The 24,600-nt window shown below is 52.3% G+C and overlaps 1 protein-coding gene across 1 annotated transcript in view; it reads left to right on the top strand.

Moving 5' to 3' along the window:
• Positions 1-262: 262 nt before the first annotated feature.
• Positions 263-24,600, top strand: part of IGFBP2 (insulin like growth factor binding protein 2) — a gene marked incomplete at its 5' end in the record, with an annotated part of 50,038 nt that continues 25,700 nt past the window's right edge. The window contains one exon of the mRNA XM_084288619.1: positions 263-680. Coding sequence (XP_084144745.1) covers positions 263-680 — 418 coding nt within the window. The remainder of the gene's footprint in view (positions 681-24,600) is intronic.

Below are 24,600 nucleotides of genomic sequence, written 5' to 3'. Positions count from 1 at the left end.
CCCCCGCTCCTCGCCGCGGGCCGGCTCTAGGACCCAGCGCGTCCCCTGCAGGCGGCCGCCCGGCCCCGCTCCGCACAGCGCTGCTCGGGCTCTCTCCCCTCTCCCTCTCTCCCTCTCCCTCCCTCCCTCCCTCCCTCTCTCCCCTTTCTCTCTCCCCTTTCCCTCCCGTTTCTCTCCGAGCCGTGCCGAGCCGCGCCGCCGGGGGGGGCCGAGCGCCTCGCGTCCATCCACCTGCCGGCCCCGCCGCGCCCTCAGTCCCGCCATGGCGCTCGGCGGGCTCGGTGCTGGCGGCGGTGGCGGCGGCGGCGGCGGCGGCGGCGCCGCGGCTCGGGCCCCGTGGCCGCGGCTGCTGCTGGCGCTGGCGCTGGCGGGGCCGGCGCTGCCCGAGGTGCTGTTCCGCTGCCCTCCTTGCACGGCCGAGCGTTTGGCCGCTTGCCCCCCGGCTTCCCGCCCGCCTTGCCCGGAGCTGGTGAGGGAACCGGGCTGCGGTTGTTGCCCGGTTTGCGCTCGTTTGGAGGCCGAAGCTTGCGGCGTTTACACCCCGCGCTGCGCCGCCGGTTTGCGCTGCTACCCCGATCCCGGAGCCGAGCTGCCCCTGCAAGCCCTGGTGCAAGGGCAGGGCACCTGCGCCCGCCGCAGGGATGCCGCCGAGTACGGGGCCAGCGCCGAGCGACCCGCAGGTGAGACCCCCCCCCGGGAGCTGCTGGAGCACCGGGGGGAAAAGGGGGGACCCTACCGGGGAGAGGGGAGCAGGGGGAGCATCCCCTTGGAAGGGGGGTTTGGGGTTGTGCACGCCCGGGGTGATCCCTCAGAGCATCTCCTTGGAAAGGGGGGTTTGGGGTTGTGCACCCCCTGGGGTGATCCCTCGGAGCATCCCCTTGGAAGGGGGGGTTTGGGGTTCCTCACCCCCGGGGTGATCCCTCGAAGCATCCCCTTGGAAAGGGGGTTTGGGGTTCCTCACCCCCGGGGTGATCCCTCGGAGCATCCCCTTGGAAAGGGGGGTTTGGGGTTGTGCACCCCCTGGGGTGATGCCGGGGAGCATCCCCTTGGAAAGGGGGTTTGGGGTTCCTCACCCCCGGGGTGATCCTGGGGGGTGCTGCTGTATGGGGAGCCCGGGGGTGTGGGGTGGGAAAGCGGGGGACCCCACTGGGAGCGAGGGTTGTGGGGATGCACAGGGGTTAAGGTGGAGGTTGGGGTGTTACGGGGAAAAAAAAAAGCCCCAGTGGGGGGGTTTAGGGGGGAAGCGTGGGGAGATGCAGCCGACGGGGAGCCCTGCGGGGAGCAAGGGGAGGTGGAGGTGCACAGCAGGGCTCGGAGGGGGGCTGAAGGCACCCCAAAAAGTGACCGATGCCCTAAAAGTCCCGCACCATGCGCTGCCGGCTGGGCTGGCTGGGGAGCTGCCATGTGGGGACCCCAAACCCCATGACCCCAACGGAGCCCACCGCAGAGGTTGGGACCCCCTCTGCCCTCCTCGCCAGCCCGGGCACTGGGTGCTGGGGAGCAACGGGAGCATCCCGGAGCACTCAGCCCGAAGGACGGGGCGCTACAGGCTCCCGACCTGTTGCTGCGGGAGGCAGCTCTCCCGGGGATGCCGATGGTTTGCGAGCGCCTGGGCTCTCGCCCGATCGAGAGGGAGAAGCAGAAGGAGAGAAGGAGAAAGAAAAAAACGGAGGTGCAGGGAACTTTGCACGCCGCAAGCTGCTGCTTCGCTGCAGTCACTGCGGCCGCTGCGGGCCCCGCTGCCGTCCCCCTCCTCTGCCCGGCTGCGGAGGACACGAGGATGGGAAATCCTGCTCGGCCACAGCACACGGGTGTCAAGGGAGTGAGTTTTACACTCGCCAGAAGAAGCCAAGGGCATTTAGATTTAAGGAATCTGGCGCTGACTTCAGGCTTGTGCTTTTGGAAGAAAAAAAAGCTTGTGCTTTTTGGTGGGGGGGAGTGGGGAAGGCTGCAGAGATGGGTTAAGAGGTGATTTTCTGAGTTAACGCTGCTTTTTTGATTTTATAGTCCTTTTTTTTTTTTTTTCAGAATTTTTACATTACTTCACTGGGTGTTTTGCTTGATTTTACTACCCTTACTCCTTCACACTGCATGTGATTTATTTGACCATATCTCTGTGTGTATGTAACACGCACACACTCCTATATAAATAGCGCAGTTTAAGAACACTTTAATGTATGTGGTGCTCTGTAATGTCCATAGGGGGTGAATAATAAAAATACTGGCACATCTTTAACCAGCGTGATGTGAAACATGCAGCTGGAATATTCACAGTCGAGCACGTCTTGGCAGAGGAGCCTGGACATCCAGAAAAGGGTTCGCTCTCTTCAGATTACAAAACTTTTAACAGGTTGCTGTAGCCATTAAAAAAAATTAAAAAAAAAGAAAAAGAAAAAAAAAAAAAGAAAACAACCCACAACAAAAACAAAAGCCCGATCGGCCAGCTTCACTTGATGCTATTCTGTTCAGGCTCACATCTCTGCTTCCATCTGCAGCATGCCTGCAAAATATATACCAGGGAGAGTTTGCTTTTCGTTCAAAGCAGTGACAGGGAAAGCAGTCTGGCACCCGAAGCGCAGGGATTGGAATTCCCTTTCAAATGCTGATGTCAAGCTTGTTTCATCAGTGCCCCGAGAGCAGGTTTTTGCCTGCAAAAGGCAGGTGTTGAGCCTTTTTTTTTTTTTTTTTTTTCAAATGTGCTTAAAGGTATTTGCCCTTTTTCCCCTTTCCAGCTTGAAAAGGCTCCTTTGGCTGATTGAGGACTGGAATGCAGAGCTCGTGCTATTCCTAAATTAAGAGGTTGGCAAGTTTTTTTGTCCCTGATGAGAGGCAGAAGGATTGCCCAAATGAAACAAGGAATAAAACTCTGCAAATTCTCCTGCTGTGGCTCCAGCATTGTTTAGTCTTCCACTTAGGTCTGTAAAGCCAATCCTGAAATGGTTGTAGGCGGAAAGTAACATAAACCACCATGTAGCTAGGAAGCAGGGGATGTTGCTCATTGCACAAGAGGCTTTGGGTATTTTGAAGATGTTGGGAATGTTGGAACAAAATAGCAGCAGTCTGTGGAAATCAGGCTGAGAACCTCTACCTCCTCGGGGAGCCGGGGGCACGAACTCCCGCTGATGGAGGCAGCGAGATGGAGGCTCAGCACCTCCAGGGATCAGGGCCTCTGAAATAGTTTCGATGCCACTGGACCACACTGTTTTCCAGTTTATTTCAGGTCATCGTGTAACAAACTTTACATGCTGCTGACGGAAGCCGCCTGCACACGGGACAGAGGGTTGTTATTGTGCGCGAAGCTCTCATGCCAGTCTCCAGTGTATTTATTTATTCCTGCGGCACGGCCGGGAGGTCTGCGCACCATTTTAAGGCTGAGTAACGGGCTGGGCACGTGGAGCAGGGTGAGGATGGCATTTGTGTCATGTTAGCACTCGTGTCCCTGTCCCTGATAGCCATCTTCTGGCTAAGCAGGTCCGGGGTGGCCCAAGACCCAAGAGGAGCTGGACTCCGAGCCAGCTTTGAGAGGCGTTTCGGGTACCACGGGATACCCAGGCTCATGCTGTCAGCCCTGCAGAGAGCCAGCCCCAAGAAACCAGGCAGTGGGTTTTTCTGTCGGATCAGCGACCTGACCTGGCTGAGGGCTCAGCGGGGTGCTGGTGCTGCTCCAGGGCAAACAGCGGGAGCCGTGCTGGGAGGTGGAGCAGGGCAGAGCTTTGCAGCGTCAGCAGATGGCCCAAAGCGTCTTGCCTGAGTTAGAGGATAGCTGAAGAACATCTGTTTTCTCCTCATAGAGACACTACCCTAGGATTAAAGCTCGTCTCTCAAAGAGTTTTGCAAAAGTGACCAGTTAAGGGACTTTTTTCCCCGTTGGCAGTGCAGCTCGGGTGGGTTTGTAGTACCGTTTTACTGTGTTGTTGGGATATTTGTGCTAATGGAGTGAGGTGCCCCTCTGAACCCACTGCTGGCTGCTGAGTTCTGCTTCAGAATCCCACTTTTTTAGCAAAGGAAATGCGTTCTGCAGCCCATGCTACTCAGGGCAACCTTTCCCAATGGAAGGAGAGCTGGGCAAAGACCGTGGCCTCAGGCAAACTTGAACGTGCAAGGCTGGGGCTGTCCCCTTCACCTGGTCAGGGGCTGCCATGGAACAAAAACAGCGTCAAAATAGTTAACTGTTAGAAGAGCAGCTCCTTTTAACATGCAGCTAAAATCCTTATTTGGGTAGCCCCAAATGCCACACATCCTTCCTTACGGGTCAAATGTCAAAACCTCCATTTCCCCTTGGCAGGCAGCTGCTAAAAGACAGTTTAATGTATTGCTCCGAAACACAGAAGACTCTGAGGCTGGAGGTAGCATAATAGAAGTGGAATTTTAACAGCAACTTGAAAACCATGCCAGCAATGCTATGACTACATTTTTCACATCCACTGAATTGCCAGGAAGACTTCTGCTTCTCTCCAGCTTTTCTAGGGAAACGAAGCATTTGTTGTCATCCGCACGTGCCTGTGTGTGTGTGTGTGTCTCTCTGTCCTTCTGCCCCCACGGCTTCTGCCCCTTCGGTCGGTGTGACCAGGTCTGACAGAGCCTCGGAGGCTGTGAATTTGCTGCCTTGCTGAAAGCGGGTGAGATGCAGAGGAGAACCCTTCTGGGAGCATCCCCTTTTGCTCCATGCCAGGCATCTTTTGGGGTGGAAGCGCACGGGCATGGGAGAAGTTCATGATGAGTGCTGCAACCAGGTCTTCAGCCTGGCTTGTGCAAGCTCGGGCGTTACAGGACATCAGAGAAAAGAGCTGCAAGAAGCCAGCCTGCTGTGTTCATATCCCTGCAGCCGCTGCTGCAGCTCTCCCCCGGCTATACTGAAGGGCTGCAGAGCTCTTTGTTGTGGCAGAAGTTATTAGAAGTGAAATGCAATTAATAACAGCTCTGAGGGTGATACGTGAATGAAAAAGCATACGGCTCGTCTGTCCTTGTTGCCTCTGGGGCTTTGCCAGTAGATGGACCAGGTTTCCAAGCTCTTCTGCAGCAGCTGTGTCTGGTCAAGGACTAAACCCATCAGGTCCTGGGCCGGTTGTCATCTTTAAGTAGGAAGATAATAAATAACACCTTGTGGAGCAGCTTCTTGACAATAATGCTCCTCCAGGCCCAAGCCCACTGGCTTTGCTGTGGTGGGGGTGATAGCGGTGTGAAAATGGGCTGGAGGGAAGGGGGAGTCTGGGAGGATTTCAAGGCTCTGGCCCAAAAGGAGAAATGTGTTTTCATGCTGTCCCTTGGCAAATGATCTGTTTCCTTCTTGCCCTTTGCAGTTGTTTCCTTTCCTCTGGGTTTCAGGCTCATGCTCGCTGAGCGTGGTATTTGTCAAGGGAAGAGCGAGAAGCCCCGTCTGTGAGAAAGTCCATGTCGTTTGTTTTATCCACATCCAGGAATTGAGCCGAGATAAACAATTCAGGAGGCAAAGCAGCAAAAAAATGGAATGCGAGAGGTGTGTTTGTGTTTGGCTCTGGGCTAGACCTGGCTGCAGCATCAGCTGGGGCTGCTGTGTCCGACCGATGAGCTGTTGGCATCATTGCCCACAGACACAACCAGGTTTCGGAGGACAGGGTTTCGTCCGGTGGCCGGCAGCACTTCTGTGCCTGTTTTCCAGGGCAAGTGTTCATCATGAAGGGGCTACGAGGAGCAGCAGTTGTCCTGAGGCCTGTGTGCATTTCTGCTTGGATTGGGCTACTCCAGCTTTCTGGGCATGGTTACAGCCCAGCTCCCTCCTGGGGCTGCGATTCCTTCGGGGAAGGTCTTTTGTTTGAGGCCAGCAGAGTAAGATGAAGGGCGAGGTAGCACGTGAAGATGCTTTTAAAGCATTTCTGTCACACGAGGAGGACCGAGCTCAGGCGTGTACTGAGTTTCCCGATGTTCCTCCCTCTTCCTTGGGAAGGTGCTGCGCAAATCAGCGTGCGTGTAGCCGCTTTGGAGGGTGTCCTTTAACAGCACATATTGAACACATCGGGCTCTGCTTTCCATCATGGTGTTGCTGACTGTTTGCATCTGCCAGAGAGGCATGTGTGTCCTCAGTGGAAGACTGAGGCTTTACCAGATGGCATTAGTCTCGCTGAGAAAGCCACTTTAGCCCCCTGTGCCTGTTCCCTTGCTATGTGCCATGCAGCACCACGATGGCTCACGTGTGCAGAGTGGGCCGGGGGATTTGGAGGCTAAAAATGGTGCATGTTCTGGGAGTGCACCTGGGAGAGAAGAGAAACCCGGGCTTTGGGTCCTGGCATGCCGTGCAGATTTTTTTTGGCTGCCTTTCATCTCCACCGAGCTGCTCTCACAGCAATCATGCCCCACTCCCTCCCTGTCCCAGTGCACATCCCTGTGCTCTGTCGTGTTGGTCTTGGTCCTTGTCTGCTCCCTGGGCGGGCCATGATAAGGCATTAACCAACAAAATCTTCATTTTTCTGGCTGATTATTCTGCTGGTTTAGCTCCCTGAATCTTTTCTGCATGGGATCAGCTTTGTACTGATGCAAGGGACATGCTAGGAGCCCAAGGTCAGGCCCAAGGGTACAGGAAAAGGGGGAGCCACACAGAAAATCTGCCTTCAGCAGACCAAACCTCTGGCTGAGACATCTCTGCCCACCTTCGGCAGCCGCCGCCAGCAAGCTGGGAGGCGTTGGACATTCATGAGCTGGCCGAGTGTGCCCTCATTAAACACGCGAGCTGACATCTCATTACACGCGAACGTGGCGCGGTGCTTATCCGGGGCGAAGGCTGAAGAGAAAAAAGGGTTAGAGCGTGCTTATGGCAGCCTTACAGCAGCTCAGCGTTTGACAGCCTGGGCTCCGTTGTTCTCACTGCAGAGCTGTGTTGTAGTTGGTGTTCTGCCCTACACGTATTTAGCGAGATAGCAGTGGGAAGATAAAAATCTCGTGCTGCGTCAGCTTGTGATAGAGAGAAATTGTTTGAGAAAGGAAAGGGTCAGTAATCACATGCCTTTCTTATGGGCTGGGATACAGAAAAACATCAGGTCACTTTTATAAGCCTTAATCTATCTTTTGACATTGCAGCTTTTATTCTGAAGAAAGCCGCACTGTGCCTCTTGGCTGGTAAGGGAACAAGTTCACTGCCTGGTGCTCTCTGTAGTCAAAGATCCCATTAATTCTGCCGGCCGCGAGGAACGATTTCTTGGTATTTCATTCTGGGCTGTAATTGAGAGTGACACAAAGCGCTGGTGGGAATTGGACTGTGTTGAAATCCGTGCTTTTCCTTACAATTTTCTGCAGATAGAACAGCTCAGGTGGGATGAAGGGATTTTTAATGCTCTGCCCTTGAAATTAATAATGTCTCCACCACCCTACTGTCTGGAGGTGATTTTTGAGAGGAGTTTCTGTGCCTCCTCGCATCTTGTCCTTGTAGCCAGGTAATGCAGCGTACCTACAGCAGTGAAGAGCTGTTGCAATCACTCGCATGACATCTTCTGTGGGAGAGCCCCAAAGCCCTACAGTGCAGGGAAAATTCATTAAGCAATGCCCAGTACTTCTGATCGAGACCACAGCAAATTTCCCTGGAAGATCTTGGTTTTCAGCCTTCATTCCGGGCAGCATGTTCTCAGCTCTTCTGGTTAGTACTAAAAGACCTGGCCCATGCCAGTGGGCTTCTCTTGGCTTGGTGATCAGGTTTTCTGATAACCTTCCCATATTGTTTTAAAACTAGGAAGGGGTGGGCATCTGATAGCTGTGTCCCAGGAATGTTTGCTTTTCGGTCTTGGGGGGACTGGTGGGTGAAGTGAGTTGCAGAAAGCATTTTTGTGGTTTTTGGTGCCTCCAGCGAGGACGTGTGTGTCCTCCAGCGTGGCCTGTCTCCTGTATGTCAGAATTCCCAAATTTTATTCTGAAGGGGAGCAGTACAGACCCTAAGTGGTCCCAGCGAAGGCAGAAGAGCAAAAGCAGAAAAAAAAACTGGCTGGAATTTGACTTTTTTTTTTTTTTTTTTCTCGTCTGGAAAATTGCTCGGGGGCGATTATTTTCTGTTTGAATTCGTGAGGGTTTGCCTGCGGCGCCGGGGGCGAGGTGCGCGGTTCAGCTGCGAGCGGAGCTGGAGGGCGGCGCGGGCTTTGCAGCCAGAGCAATGGCAGGCCTCCCACGCAGCCCATGTGGAAACGCTCGGCTCTCGGCGCGTTCGGCGAGCGGGCTGCTCGCCCCCATCTGCTGCCGTTTCATCTGGCACTTCAAAAGCAAGCAGAAACGGGGAGAGGAACGCAGGTTTCGCATGAGGAGGAGGAGGAGGAGGAGGAGGAGCAGGAGCAAGAGGGGCGGCCGGAGTGAGGCCCTCGTCCTCCTGCGTTTCTGGGGTCGTGGTGGGGCTGTGGCCCGTATCTATGGCCGGGCTGTGGAGCTGGTGGTATTGTGGACAATTCAGCTTGGCAGCTGGGAGATGAACCTCGGTGGCTGGGTTGGGAGCTCCCTGAAGTGCCTTGGTTTGTGTCCTCTGGGTCTCGGCCACCAGAAGGGTAAGGCCGTGTGGGTTGTAAGGTCAGGGTGGTTGGCCACAGTGGCATTTCTGTTGGCGGTGAGGCTAACCCAACAGCTTCGTGGCTTTCCACGGTGCTTTTCTGTTCCTTCTGGTCCTCCTCAGTCGCCTTGTCGAGCTTTTGCCAAAGGCAAATTCCAGTTACCTGGGTGAATCACGTCTTGTTTTTTTGGGGACACTCATCGGGGGTGCTGCAATTCACCTTCTGCACAGCTTTGCTCTTCTAGGCTTGCAGTTGAGCTAATGAAAATGCTGAGCGGTAACACTGCAACGAGTCTCACCACTGCTTTCTGAAGGTCGGAACAACTCCTCCAGCATCCATCCGAGGCTCTGGCAAGGCACCTCATAGTCAGACTGGTCAAGGACAGCGGTCCTGTGGTAGAACCATCTCCCTTTCTACACTATTGAGCTCCAAGAGCCTTTTCTTTCTGGCACAGTACTTACCACTGACCAAGCTTGATGCAATCCTTGATGTGTAGACGGTCCTTTCCCTTCATCTGAACACAATATGAACCTGATTGATGAAATGGCAGGGAAATCAGTGCTGTACCATCTTGATCCAACTGTGGTGTGAATGTTAAATCATCTGCCATGATGGACACTGGGATCAGGAGGCCTGAAGCAATGCATGGACATGGTAGGGGACCTTCTCCTTTATCCGTGGTGAACAATCCTGCCTCCATATCTTGTGCAGAGGTGGTTTGGGGAGGATTTTGTTTAAACTGTTAGAAATCCTGTTATACAGGACATTTGAGGCAGAAAATCTGGGTTCCCGGTGGTGTTCAGGGAGCCTGACCATTCTTGGGACTGGATGGTGGGACAGCAGCAGAGGTATTATTTGAGGCTAACCCTCTAACCCATCACTAAATTTAAAGAGCAGTCCAAAATTTTTTGGGGAGAAAAAAAAGAGACTATGGCAAAATGGTGCCTTCTTACACAATAGATTGGCTCCCTGTGGGTATTCTGAGTCATTTTGTTGTTGTTGTTGATTTTAGTGACTGAAATAAGTTTATTCCATGCTTTTTTTCCTTGCCAGACCCCACAGACCCTGTCACCCCCAGCTCACAGGGAGCAAGACAGATTCCATTAATTCTTGTGCATTATTGAGGGATTTCGGTCGATGGGATTCTTGCCTGAAATTTCTCTGTGGAGGAGCCTGGCTTCCCACTGACTGCAGATGGGACCCAAAAACCTCAGGCTCCTAGCAGGCCCGGTGGAGCTGTAGGAATACATTTTTTAGCGTGTCTAGGAGATATTCGGTACCCTGCTCCTTTCAGGGCACCTGTCATTGAGACAGTGACCAGGGCTGTGTGGGTGGAAGTGGTTGGTCTGCAGGGCTTTGAATGCCGTCAAACTGCTTGATTTTGGAGGTCTGGCAGGTCTCGACCTTTGTGCACATGACTGGGGCATGTCTGGTCTGGGGGCACCGGGAGGAATTTGGCACGGAGCCCTGTAAGGCAATGGTCCTATTTAGTAAAGCTCGGGCTGTGGGAGTCGGTGCGAGGAAATCACAACATCCGCTTGGGTTTCTGCAGTCTCTGTCCTGGGGGCCAGTCGAGTGTTGAAGGAGGCCACAGGAATCCTGCTCGTGACCACAGCCAGATTAATGGCTATTTTGGCAGCTTTTCAGGAGTGAGGAATTTGGCCACTTTCATAATAATGGCTAGAAATTCCACATGAATTAATTAGTTTTATTACAGGACATGTCCTTCCTGCTCCTCCAGGGCTGCCTGAAACACTGAACTCATTACTTGAAGAAATGAAAATAGTACTAAAAATAAGAACTGGTATCCCAAGCCTTTGTCAGGAAATGTGCAGAGTACACCGACATCCTCCACCAGACGTGCTTCCGAAGCTGTGGCTTTTGGCCAGATGAGATCTGAACCCAAGTTTTAGATCAATTGCAGCCACTAAAATGCCCCAGCCTGCTCTACAAGGGTGTCTTCTCTCAGCCTCTTGGCCCCTGCTCAGCTTACACCATTCCTCTAGGCTTTTTAATCAATCCTGCAATTTCAGTTTAATGTAGCGTTCACATCTGACCCTTTGATGTTTTATGGCGGAGGCCGTGCACCTTCAGCTCTCTCCCACCTCTGTGATGAGTTTCCATAGTGCTTCTCCTGCCTTGCAAGGACCCTATTTGTATCTGTGGTAGGAAAGTGCTTGGAAACACCCATGGGAAAGGGTCCTCTGCAGTTGAGTTTTGGTCAAGGGAATGCCATCAAAATGACAGCATGCGACTTTGGAAAGAGCTACTCAAGAGTAGCCAGAATAACTGTGGACTAAGTAAATATTTTGGGAGCCCAGAGCTGATAACTTTCCCCTGCTTACGTTTGTGGGGAGTCTGTCTGTAAATACTTACCGTCTTTCACGTAGCTTTTTAAACAAATGTGCTCAGTGGACTCAGTGTGCTCAGTTTTATTTGAATCTCCTTTTCAGAAGCACCGATGTCCTGAGATTTGCCTGTTGGTAAGGGGCAGGTGTGCAAAGTGAGCCCTGCTTGCCGGTCATCCCAGTGTTTGCTTTATGAACATTGCTTCAGAGACTTGTGTATGGACAGGGGGTTCTCCGTGTGAATCTGAGCAGCTCCACCTTTGTGGATCAGGGCGTGCCTGGCTTGCTTTTTTTTTTTTTTCCTCCTGTTTTGGAGCTGAACGTGGCAAAACTGACCAGGGAGGTGATCAGGTTCCTGCAGGTCCCACCACACTGAAAATGGCTTGGTTTGTGCTCGGGCCTCTTGGGAACTATGACTGTCATCCTACAAGGACTAAGGCCAGCTGAGCTGACAACGGATTAATCACAAATCTTTCAGCTTTAACAAAATATGCCTGTTAGAAAAAAAAAAGAAAAAAAAAAAAAGAAAAGATAATGCAGAGAGCTTTCTTCTAATCTCAGCCGGTTGGACAGCTTCCGACTTTCTAGTAATGATTGTTATTGATTTCAGTCCTTGCTTACCCCTGTTTTGTGTTTATTCTGTCTTTTTATCAGTTTGATTTCAAGGATTTGTTACCTTAACCCCTGGCCATTGGGCTGCCCTTTGTGTCCTGAAACAGACCTTTATGAATTCAGGCTGTGCTGAAAATGCTTGGGCAGTGCGGATATGACTTGGCAGCAAACCAAGCTGGCCAAAGGTCCATCAGGCCCATAATCCTGCCTTAGGTGGTGGCCAGTAAATTGGGCATTCCTGGAAAAGGGTGAGTATGGGGTGAGCTTTGCCTTCAGCTGCCCTCCTGACTTCTAGCAGTGGGGCTTCAAGTGCCGGGGAAGCAAACCCTCAGCCGTGTACGTGACTGCTGTGTCTTGAGGCGTTGGGCAGGAAGATCTCCACGCATAAGACCAAGCTGGAATTGCTCTTACAAACCCCATTTGCTGCCTGCTGGCATCTCTCATTGCTTCATGTGCCTGGGAGCAGCAGCCGTGGTGAGAAGGGAGGTCCCATCCAGGAGGTGTCCTTTCCCCTGACAGTGATGTGCCCAGGCAGAGCCAAAATGTTCCAGCTGACATCAAATCTGCTCCCCTCTGAAATGCAGAGGCCCCCTATAAATATTTAACTGAATCTGCCTTTTTTTTTTTCTTTTTTTTTCTTTTTTTTTCTTTTTTTCCCCCCAGTTCCTTTCTTTCTTTTTCCCCTGCCCATGTGGGGATAGTTGCCTGAATGCATAACCCGTTCATGGCATCCCATGATGAGGCTGCATTTTAGGCAGCTGAATAATGCGTCTTGCTTGTCGCTCGTCATCACTACCCATGTTCAAGCCTGACGTTGAGCTACGTGTTGAGTGTGTGAATGCTCCTCTGGGAGTATTTACAATCCACTCTGGACTGTCCACTGCCATAAAAAATTACATTTTCGGCTGTAAGCTCTTGCAGCTTTTCTCTCGAAGCAGTCCGTGGTGGATGCCAGCAGATTGAGGAGATATTTTTTAATGGGAGGAATTCCCCCAGATTTCTCCATGAAAAAGCTGTTAATGATCTGCCTGGTGGAAATCAGCGGGGCGAGGAAGGTGTCCCTGTGAGCGGGCAGCAGACTGGGCTGTGCTTTGGAAATCCCTGCAGCCGTGGGCTGAGCAGTGTCAGCAGCAGGAGCGGGGCAGGGCTGGGTTGGGCTGACGCTGGGACCTGGGCTTGTTGTGCAAGGCTCGGAGCTTGCAGTTTGCCCTGCACGGGAGTTACCTCGAGCCGGTTGCACCTTTTTTCTCTCCAACCCTGCAGGCATGCACGGTGCCTGGAGGGCAAACAGCCACAGCCGGTGCCTTCGGGCAGGGCAAGAGGGATGGGGACATCAGGGACGAGGTGCTGTGCTGATCGGGGAGCTGGAATTTGGGCCGGGGGTGCTGGTTTTGTTGCAGGAGCATTGCCACGAGAGCATGTGAATTAGGATCCTGGGCTGTCGCCGCCAAAAACGGAGCAAATGCGGGTTTTCCCATGGCAGCGGTGGTGAGCGGCTGCGCTTGGGAGCAGGAGATGTGGCGTTGGTCCCCTCATCGCTGAACCTGCACTAACGTGGTGCAGTGCTGCTGTCGTGCCCCGGCTTGTGGCGTGGCTGGGTTTGCTGTTTTGGGCTGGTGAGTCAGACCCCGGGCAGCCTTAGGCCAGAGCTGCAGGTTCGCCCTTTTTCCATGCATCTGTTCAGAGAGGCAGCCTGCTCTACCCGGGCACCGAGCAGAGGAGCCTGACCTTCCCCCAAAAACCTTGTCCTCACGCAGGGACCTCGGTGTGGGTTTAGACACCAACATTTGGGCAAACACATTTTGTGGGGCCGCCTGGAGGACTCCTGCCCCTCTTGTGTAGAGGGACGTACCCGGGAAGCAGAAATAGCAAGTGACTAAATGTCACGGCTGCGTTCCTGCCGTCGGAACAGAACTCCCTATTTTCTTTTGACGGCGAAAATCAACTTCCCCTTGCCCCCCAAGCTGGCTGCCCGTGGCCGTGCCCTCGCTGCGGGTATGCAGGACGGCTCGGGTCAGCCTGAAAGGAAAATGCTCCCGCTGCGGGCTTTTCACTGCCTGGCTTCTTTCTGAAAAAAAAAAAAAAACAACGTGCCGGGCTTTCGCTGCTCCTCGTGCAGGGCTGTAGCTGGAATAGGGGACGGCGGCCTCGTTTTGGAGCTCGTCTCAGTTTTGGGCTGCTCTCATCCCCTTCTGCATCCGCGTTTCTTAGACTAAAACAGCCTGCGAGGTGCTCCGCTGCTGAACGCTGCAGAAACCACGGCGGTGCCACACACGGCATGTGCTGCCGAGTTGGAACATGCCGGGGTGAAGAAACCTCTGAAAACCTCCAATGCAAAATCCCCGGGGATTTTTTTGGAATTCTTTTTGATACTCTTTCCAGCAGCAGAAACCTGGTCCTCTGCGGGGTGGGAGCCTGGTGGGTGAGCCAAGAACTTGGTCCCTGTTCGCAGAAGGCTTCTTGGGAGATCCCTTGGGGATCTCCTTGGTGCCGAGAGGGAAACACACCGCTATACCCATGCTGAGCAATGTGTTCACCCCAGTCCCCCTTTGCCTTCTTTGGTAGCTGCTGTTCCTGTCCTTACAGCCTTGTACATTCTTCCCATTGCATCTTTTTTTTTGGTTTATTATTTTACTTCTGCTATAAAGTACTCCCTCTTTTCCTCTCTCTTCCTCTTGCTGCGTTTCTGCCAGCCTCGCCTTCTCCCCCTGCGCCCACTCTCGGGTTCACTTTGCATATTTTCACCCAGGTGCTGGCAGCCTCATTTGGACCCGTCTGGCTCGGTGGAGACCTGCTCAGACCTGCAGAGAGCACAGAGAGCAGCCGGCGGGGTCCAGCTTTTCCTTTGCCTGAGATGTAAACGCTGTCTGTCTTAGGTCCCCCGTTCAAACTCTGTGGTCTTTCCAAATGATGATACTTGAGCTCATGGAAGTCCACCAAATCCAGTCTCCAGACCATGCCCCTGAATGCTGTAGCCATTTGGTTGCTTTTATTTGTATTGTTTTTCCAGTTTTTGCTGAAATTGTGCCACAAGCGTACCTCCTCGATGGAACTGCTGGTACTTAGGCTCCCTCCATCCCACCAGCCCTGTTACTGACCATGGTCTTCAATTTCTTTTCCTTCTAAAAACACCGAAAAGAAGCCTTGTGTTTGACCATAAGCAGACCTTTTTGACCTACCCAACAAAACAAAAGCCCAGAACATTTTCTGTAAGTCCAGTTTTATTACCACTTTCCTTTCCTCCAGGTCATCAGCCAAGCCAAAAGACCCCATACAGCTGCCACATCTTTGCACAGTCCTGCTTTCTGTGCAAACTCAGAGTTGCTTTATAAAAACGTGTGCAAGCATTTTAACTACCTTGATTATTTTTTTCTACTTGCATTTGGAGAGAGCGTCTCCTTTTGGTGCAGCTGTACTGAGATGAGATGTTTTAGTCCTGGCTCTCCCCCTCCAAGAGCAGGGCAAGGAGAAAGCCATCAGAAGCTGTGGAAAGGGCAGCACGATGGTGAACACCAGTGGGGCTTGAACTTGACATGTTCAAGCTGTATGAGAAGGCTTTCCTGGGGCTGTTGTTGACCCTCTGGATGTGTACACCTGTAGTCATCTCCTTCCTCTCCCTCTTACCAACTATCTGAGGGATTCCTGAAAGCCCATCCCAAAGCTGGGGCGGGTGGCTTGGCACCACGTGCAAATCCTGCACCCGGGCTGCTCTTGCACTGTTGCCCATCCCCTTCCAGAGGCTTTGGGGCAGCCCTGCACGGGAACTGCCCCGGTTTGGGTTGGCAGGAGGGCTGCCGAGGCAGCGGCCCTGCATCTCCTCGCTCTTTATTCCTGTTACCTGGGGCACTGTCTGTCTCCTCAGCATGCAAATTACCCTCTGCTTTGCATCTCCTGTAATTCAAACCGGTGCAAATTGCTTTCCTCTGCTGCCGATATCCGTTTTCTGACCTAGCGTTTCTGCTGTCGTTGAGTTTTGGCCTTCACCCTTTCGGGGCTGGCACCCACTGAACCCGGCTGAGAAAGTGGCCCTTTGTGCCGAGCTCTTTGGAGGAACCGGGGAGCTTTGCCTTCCCCGCTGCGAGCCTTTTTGGCCGGCGAACGCCTGCCCTGTTCTGGTGGGGAGGGATTTCGGGGTGAGGGGGAGGTGAGAGCGCTCCTTGTGCTCGAAGAAAAATGATGAATGACTCTCTTGTGCTTCTGAACAAAACCAGGAAATCAGAAGGGGGGGTGGGGGGGGAGGGAGAAAAAAAAAGCAAAAAAAAAAAAAAAAAAGGAGGAAATGAGAAACAGTAAAGAGGCCTCCCCCGCCTTCATATAAGCAATCACTCCACAGCATCTGGAGCCCAGTAAAAGGGCCGTTCCCAGGAGCTCAGGCACTCGCCAGCCACGCAGATCTCCTCCGTGGGGCTTGCTCCGCTCTGTCTGCCCCGTGCCCACCGCCGTGGGCAGACCCGAGCTCCATCTCAGCAGCCACCGGCACCCGAGGTGCACGTGTCTGCCGGGGCTGGATCCGGCCCCAGGACACGGTTGCATTGCTGTCGGCGCAGCCAGAGCACCCGATACGGTGTTTATGCTGGCGGGCTGCCCTACGCCGGCGTCGCATTACAGCGGTGCGGGCAGCACGACACCCGATCCAGCCTGAAATCTGCTGGAGCGGAGTTGTCCCCCCCCGCCCTCCGCGCCCAAAAATGTTTTGGGCGCTGTAGATGTAGCAGGGGCGAGACCAGAGCGGGTCAGCATCCCGCCAGGCTTTGATTTAAGCATCCTCAAGCTGGAGTTGGGTTAGGTTGGGTTTCTCAACGCGCTACGTGGTTGAATTGGGGTGGGCAAATGCAACTGCAGTGGGGCTGGAGGTGGTGGTGTTCTGGTGTGAGCTGTCCCTGCCACCTTGCGTGGGCGAGGAAAATCATAGAATATACAGAATCGGAGAATATCCCGAGTTGGAAGGGACCCACAAGGATCATTGAATCCAGCTCCTGGTCTCCCTGCAGCGAGTGGTCCAGCACAGCTCTGCTGCAGCTTGCCGAGATGGAGCCCCAGCACACTGCCTTTCCGTGGCTCCCTTGGGAGGAGCCCTTTGGCTATTTGGTAAAGCACAAATCTGGTAAGGACCTCAACAGACGAAACTTTTCCTTGGTGTAACCTCACTGGTGCTGCAGGTGACTCGTTGTGGAACAAGCTGCCTGCAAGGGGACAGCTGTCCCTGAGGGCGGCTTTAAAACAGCAGTGGCAGTTCCCAAAATAGAGACCCCGCCAGGGAAGCTGCTCTCACCCCTTTCCAGCTGGAGACAATCTCGGCTGAAGCAGCTGAGCATCCTCACCATCCAGGCACAAGCACCAGCTGCTAATTTGGGCCTAGTTTTTATCCCTCTGTTGTCTCCATCAAGTCCCACCTGAATTTAAGAGTTAAATAGTGGGGTCAGTGGGTGTCTGCATGTTTCTTCTTTGTGGTGTGGAGGCTGCAGGGGAGCTCTTCCTCCCTTTTTTTCCACGTGCAAGTCCACTGGGTGTGTTTTACCGCCTGTCATCCTCAGGTCTGGGGATTTTCAGTGTTTGGGGCTCTGGGGGAGGTTTCTTTGTAGCAGCGGCAATGCAGGTGTTGTGGGCTCTGTGCTGATGAACGGTTTCATTTCTGAAGTCTGGGGGTTTTTGTTTTTTATTTGCTGGGATATAGCACAGCACTCACTCACCTGTTTGCATGGCCCCACGTCCATTCTTACAGGCCTGGAGCATGTCTGAAAAATGGACTTGCCTTCGAGTGAGGGTATGGGGAGGGAAGGCTTTTGAGGTCCCCTCTTAGCACCTTGTGAACCAGAAGGGATCCTGGCCCTGTTCTAGTCAGTGGGGCTTGGGCAGTGACTCCAGGTCAGTTTTTGGGGCAGCTCTTCAGCTGCACGAGTCTGGGGTCAGCAACCCAAGAGGCAGCATCTGCAAGGCCTGAGCCGTGTGCCCTCGTGGGCTCCTTCCTCAGCTGGGCCTGTGGGCAGCCTGGGGGGGGAACAACGCTGCCCAAGCACTTGTTGAAGTTTGTTGAAGGTTTCTGTTGAGCCCAGAAACCCTGGGCTCCTTGGTGAGGCTGTATTTTGGGCCTGAGCCCTTCAAATTAGCTGTGCCCTCTCAAAGGGAGAGAAATCCCCATCCCTGTCTTCCTCAGGGAAAGCTCCTGAGGGAAGCCTGCCTCCTCTGTGGTTTCCATAACACCATGTGGAGGCGTCTGCATCTCCTGATGCCTTACTAATTTACCAGTAATGACTTTTGGGGGTTATTTTTAACAGGTGCATTGTGCAATTAATGGGCTTTTTATTGGTGGTAAACAAGCTGTGTGAGGCAGGGGTGCTGCTGGGGCTTGACCAGCAGACTTGCTGCTGCTCCGTGCTCTAGAAATGATTCATTTTTTTTTCCTCTGCACCTCCTAGCCCGATGTATGGGGAGCCCCAACCCATCCCCGTGGGATTTGTTGCAGGCCTAGGTCTTGCCCAATGCTGCCAGTTGCTGATGGGCCCCCCCTGTGTCCCCAGGGATCTCCCAGTGCTGTGTGTGTGCCTCCACCATCCAGGCTAACTCTGAGTGAAAAGTATCAAACTTCAGTGGCCAAGAAAAGAGTGCTGACCTATTTTGGACACTTATTTATATTCAAGTTGCTTCTCGCTGTCTCTGTGAAAAAGCTGTTGTGACTCCAGTGCTTTAAATTTTTCCCCTCCCAAAGCTTTTGTTTCTCACAGGATATAATCTAGGACTAACATCTGTATTTTCCAGTAGTCAGAATGAATACCTTTTTAAATCTTTATTAAGTTTTCTGGATGAAGCAACACTTCTGCAAAGCCAGCTCTGTAATAAAGCAAAGTCTTTGGTTGTGTTGTTTCTCAAGCTTTACAGATTCTCTTGAATTTTTTGCTGTAACCCAAAGCTTTCAGACCAAATTGGGGAAAAAGTTGAAAATGTCATTATTGGCTCTGGTAATGAGCCACACAGGAAAGTCATCTAATGTAGGGTCAACAAAATACTGTGGAAAGCTGTTTTCAGTTTTGTTCAACTATGGTTTCCTTTAACTACACTTATTGTGTATCGTTTTGCTGAAATCTTGAGATCTTCTCTTGAAAGATCTTATTGATGAAAATGGCTTCTCCTGTCTTGTTTTGACAGCTAAGCTATTCTCTAGCTTTATATGCTGTGGTTCGCAGTTAATTTCTGGTGCCTTTTAAATTGAGAGTGTAGTGTTTGTCAAAACTGTATCACTGGAGTAATCATGAAACTTGAAGGGCTTGGTCAGTGCAGCTGTGTGCACTAACTGTGGCTGGATACTTGTCCTGCATATTTTGACCTCCTTATTACTGTGAACTGTAGGAATATAGGTTAGACAACTAGAAAAAAAAAGAATAAAATGCTGCAGGTGTCATCCATATGAATGATGGTTGTTGTAGTCCCTTGTATTTCATTATTTTCTGTTTCAGTGTAGGAGCTTAGTGTATGTTTTTCTTTGAGACCTGAAAGAGCAATGGTAAATAAATAAATAAATAAATAAATCAAATCTGGAAGTAGCTTGATTGATGGAAACTGCAAGCCCTTTGGCTTCACTAGCCAAGCTTGCAGATTCACTGAACATACTGGCCTTATGGTTAACTAGCTGTACCCTGAGTGCATTTACATGATGACCAGCTCCCAAAAGGTCAATGGAAGTCTTTCCATCATCTGTCTGCAGCTGAATTTGACCCAAAGTGCATCTGTGGAAAAATTAGGGAAGTTTCCTCATTATGCAGTCATGGTACATGGCTTTAATGTATGTGTTCCTGTTTTTGGAGTGTATGTCATGAAGTTAGTGAGATCATGTATACAGACAGACACATGCCAACTGAAATGTCTCCCTGTATTGATGTGGCTGGGTTTGGGTCCCAAATTGTGCCCTTGCAGGAGGGCTGGTGCCTTAGCATTGGCTCCATGAGCTCCTGGGGCTGATGGCTCTGTGGTTCCTGTCAAATGGAGCTGCTCCTTGAGTGTGGCCAGGGTGCCAGTGGCCCTGCTCAGGTTTCCTTTGCACCATTTATCAGGTCTGAGGCCACAATTTTTCTATACTGGAAGCTCATGAAGGTGTGATTTTTTTTTTTTTGGGCTTTATTTTCTCTTTGCTTGAGCCCATCAATTCAATAAATTTGTACTTCTGCTCAGTGGTCATCTTGGTGCTGATAATGCTGCTTACACGTGTGTTGGCTCTGCGCCTTACCCTGATGACATTTTGGTTTGCAGAATTTACCAAAAAAACCCTGCAATTCCGAATGATCAATCCCTTTGATTTGGGCTTGGACAGAAGTCTGAGCATTGGATGTTCATCCCCTGTACTGCTGCCACCATGTTTGTCTCCGAGCAGGAAGGATCTGATTAAATCACAGCACACCTCCATTAATGTGCAAGCGTGGCAGCTCCCTGAAGTTTCATATTAGCTGTATTTTTCATGTGGTGTGAGTAATCATGTTCACACATCCAGAGGGCTGAAGAAAGCAATGTGCAGAAATTGCTGCATATGCATTTCAAAACTCCCCGTGGAAGACTGTTTAATTAGCTTTAATGAGCTGGCTGGTGTGCATACACGTGCGTGTGCTTTCACCACTTCGAGCTCTCAGGCTCAGAGGCGCTGGTGTGCGTCCCAGGTAAATGGGATGAGTACGTGGGAGAGGTGTTTGTGCACTTGCAGACAGCAGGTCTGAAGCAGGCTTTACCTGTGTTCGACAAGCCTGTGCTGTAACAGACCTCCATCGTGGAGGGGAAGCACTTGGAAGCCAGGTTTGCTGTGGTTTCGGCTGCTTAGGTGCGGCAGGATGGGAGCAGCGCCCTGGCTCGTCCCAAGAGCTGTCGGTGGCAGGGTTGCAGTAGGTCACAGGTGATGTGTGCCACCGGGGTTTTAATTAGAGGGGAAAAATGGTCAGTCCGAGGGGCAGGTAACCACCTTGCACCTTGCTGCACCTCAGGTCTGCTCCCCTGCCTGATTTCCATTGCTGGAGTCAGCCCCGAGCTGGCTGCGTGTAATTTGGCTTCCTTGCAGGGGTGATGGCCGGGGGTCAGTGCTCAGCTTCCAGGAAGGACCAGGCTGGGTCGAGAGCCATGCCGAGAGGGTGGCCATTTTAATGAGGGATTTCTTTGTGCTGCTTTTTTTTTTTTTTTTTTAATTAACCTTTGTTTTCTGTCAAGAAAGCTGTCCCGAGGCACGACTTAGCAAGGCAAACATGCCTGGACAAAGGGAGCATTAAGCCTGCACAGAGGGAGGGGAGAGGGTTACACCTCTAATTACTTTGTGTGCCTGTAATTTTTTTCCCCTCTGGTGACTGATGGGTCATGAAAGGACTTGCTGGGGCTGGTGTGTGATTCACTGGGGCAGAGCACGTTCTCGGCTGATGCTGAGGGCTGTCTGGGTGCCCAGGGCAGGCAATGCCATCGCGCGGGTGTTGCTCACGCCTGAGTCAGCGCTTGTGCTGGGGATTGGGCTGTGAGAAGGAGATTGTCCTGAGCTGCATTTGTGTCCCTGTTTAGGAGAAGGGACACCCAAGCAGGGACAATGAGTTTGGAGCTCTCCCACCTTCCCCATGGGCAGTGGTTTCCAAACTGTCTGAGCTGCCATCCCATCCCGTCTTCTGGTCCTCACATCTATTCGTGGAGCTCAGGGTAGACATCTGTGCCCTCCCGAACCAGATGGGGTCAGAGGTTGGCCAGGAGGGGAGTTAGGGCTCATGTGGGAGGCAAGAAAAGGGAGGAAGGGGAACTGGGGCAGGAGTGGAGGTAGAAAATAAGCAGCTGTGGGGTTGGAGTTCTGGGCTCAACCACCATATGAGACACCAGAACATCCACATGGGTGCCGAGATGACCAAGGTGAGCTGCACTATTTCTGCTGTGGCCAGCTATCCTCTTAGGAAACAACACACTGCACCAAAAAAAAGTTTGGGGATGGCCTCCAACCCCTTTCTTTCACACCTCCTGATTTCCTTCTCCAAGCAGGTGAGATGCTCAGGCTCCCCCTGGTCCCCCCTGGGGATTTGCTGCCCTTGAGGAAGGCTTTTTTGGTCTGTCGCTGGGAGGATGCTGTCAGGGTTTTTTGTCATTTTGCTGTCATTTTGTCAGGGTTTGGGGTGGCTGTTGGTACCGTGTGGTGTTGAGACCCTCCTGTGCACTGCTGCTCCACGTTTCCTTCCTATAGCTTCAGGCTGGTTTGGTGATTGTCAGTCCTGCTGCTGTGACTCTTTCCCCTGCTTTTCCCTTCATTTCACCAATTTTTTCTTTCTTGCTGGGAGATGATCCCACATTCTAATAAATCTCGCTTAATGTTTTAGAGAAAATATTTGTCAGCAGATTTTCCCTCCTCCCCTATGAATATCTTGCATTGTTTTTCATTAATTTGTCTCCAGCTGAAGGGAATGAGCGTCTTTGCCGTTTTGAACAAATTCCTCGCCCAGCCAGTGTGGGGAAATCTGTCTCCAGTGTCACCCGTTTGGCAGGGGAGAGCTGTGGGAACCGAAGTATGGAAGCTCAGTTGCATCCTCCAGATTGCAACAGGGCTATAAGGAGGTCCTTTTTTTTTTAAGGAGAAATAAAAAAAAAAATCCAACCGGACCTGTCTGGGGGTCCTTTCATTAAGCAGAGCCGAGGGACTGCAGCAAACTACCTCTTTTACAGGAATCCCTTTTGGCTTGAAAGGAATTATTCAGGCGCTTACGCAATCCATGCTGAATTTTCAATTTGTCACAGTCTTTCCCCTACCCCCACTCTGTCCACTGGCCCGACCAGGCTCCTGCTGGGTCCCTCCACTGACTGATGTGCGTTAGGAAAAAGCCCTAACACGTATGTATGGTCCCGATCCGGCAGCCCTCGTGCACTGGGATCTTGGGATCTCTGCTTGGAGCAAGTGCCTGCGGTGCGGATGCAGGTCGAGAGTCCCTCCCCGTGTAAGGTTACCCCCGCCAGGAGGGAGAGCCATCATTTTTCAGCCCGAATTCTTTCCTGAAAGGCTGCGGTTGCCTGGTGTCTCGGCTTCCCTCTGTGGATCCGTGTGGGAAAGCCGCGAGCATTTCTCAGCTGTTTGCATTCCTTGCAGGAGGAAACCTCAGAGGCTGAGGTCTGTGGTCCTTGGGGCTCGTAACCTGAACGTGGCTGCGGAGCAAAGATACTGGGGGAAAGCTCAGGACCTTTGCTGCAGCAATACCGGCTCCGATGGGCGATGGCTGAGCTTGGTGTTTTATCTTAACTCAGTTTCAGGCTCCGGGTGGGGTGATTTGCTTGCACTGCTGCAGCGTTATCCTGGAAAAAATGATTTTTTCCCCCTGGCCACGCTGCGCTGCTGCGGGAGCACCTGATGGCCATCGTCCGTCCCTCCTCGCTCTCCTCCAAGAGGAGAGCAGGGTCTGAGCTGCAGGCGATGCCCGGCAGCGTGGGCAGTGCCCACACGCACGCAGGCTGATTCATGGTGGTGATGCAAACAGCTGAACTGCCAGGGGATGGGGCAACAGGGATTTTTTTCTTTTTTTTTGTCCTGCTCCTCCCATTCAGTGCTTTGCAAGGATCGGCGGAGGGAATGGTAGATGTTAAAGCTAGCTGCTGCCGTTCAGGGAAGTATTTTCTTCTGGCTCCCTCAAAGCTCAAGGAGGGGAAAATAATAAAATCTGGCTTGTCCTTGTTTTCAGGGTGTTCCGTCTTTGGAGATGCACATGGAGACCTCGGATGGGTGCACCCTTCCTGGGGCTGTGCTCAGGAGTCTGAACGCAAAGAAAGAAAACAGAAGAAAACCAACTAACCCTTACCTCAGGCTGCTTTTGCTGCTCTTTGGAGCAGCTCGGGCCTTGAATATGGCACCCCCACCTTTCCCCATGCCTCTTACTAATTCCTCCTGCTGCAACAAGTGCTCGAGCCCCAGCTGCTGAGCAGCAGCCCTGGGCTGTGGTTCAGCCCCTGCCCCTCCCTGGGGCTGTGGACGTGCTGGTGCCTGCATCCCTGTGCTGTGTCCTCCAGCCTGACGCAGCTTTTTCCTTTCTTGCTTGTTTTCGAGGGGTTTGGGCTGGGGATGGGATGTGTTTTTCTTCGGTATGTAAGCCTTGACACTGTTCCTGAAGTTGTTCTGACCCGAGGAGAGCAAATCTTGCGAGAGTACTTGAGTTGTGAACTAGTTTGGTCTCCTGGGTGACACATCACGGGGGCAAATACTGCTCCTGGCAAACAAGGTTAGTTGGAGTCAGGCGGTGTCTCACCTGCAGAAGGTGCACCTGAATTCCTCCTTTGTGCTGAGCTAGCCCATACCCCAGCCAGTGGCAGGGTCTCACTGACCTGCTGTATTTAATTTGGGTCCTAAAGCTCCCCCCTCCCCAAGTCAGTTCAACCTTAATTCAACTTGCTCGAGCCAGCCTTGTCCCTGGACTTCCCACACGTGAGAGGTGGGAACAGCCCCTGGATGGTGTTTGGGGTAAAAAAAAAAAAAAAAAAAAAATCCTGTGTGCTGCTGGGCTGTTGATCTCTGCCCCTTCCCCAGGATGCTGCCCCATCACTTTTGCCTGTGCTGGGGCAACATCTTGCTATCGCTGTGGCTGTGAGCAAGCCTTGTCCCCAGGCTTTGTGAGGTGAGCAGCTGCCTTTCTGCTTCCCCAGGGCAGTACTTGTGGTTGCCCTGCTTGTGTGTGCATGAGTTTTGCAGAGCTGGGTGCACCGTGCCTGTTCTTTGCCTCTCCCCCACCCCTTAAAATCCCCAGGTTTCATGTTTTTCTGATCCCCTGCTCGCCGTCACGTGCGCGCACGCTGCGTGCATCCTGAGCGCTCAGTGTCTGGTTACAAATCCTCCCCTCTGAATGTCTCTGCTCTGCCATGCCGTTTTAAATCTATAAGGAGGGCATCTGAGCAATGAAGTGCAAACGTGATCATTGTTTGGCTCTTGTGCTCAGCAGAGACTTCTATTTCTTGTTTTAAAGCCGTGTACTGGCTGTCCCATTTTGAGCCTGGCTCTCTTCCAAACGAGCCTTGTGTGCGGGCACGTGTGGATTATCCTTGTCTCTATGGCTACCCTGAAAACTTTTGAACCAGAACATTCACTGGGGGGGATTGAGCTCTAAGGTGCTGGTTTCCTACAGCTTTTGTGAAAACAGTTGCTGGGTGGTGGGACTGCACCTCGTACGTGTCTCCTG

This window comes from Netta rufina (assembly GCF_964035555.1).
Source record: "Netta rufina genome assembly, chromosome: 6".
NCBI lineage: Eukaryota > Metazoa > Chordata > Aves > Anseriformes > Anatidae > Netta > Netta rufina.
Note: the sequence above shows the minus strand (reverse complement) of the source record. Positions and strands in the feature narration are given on the sequence as shown.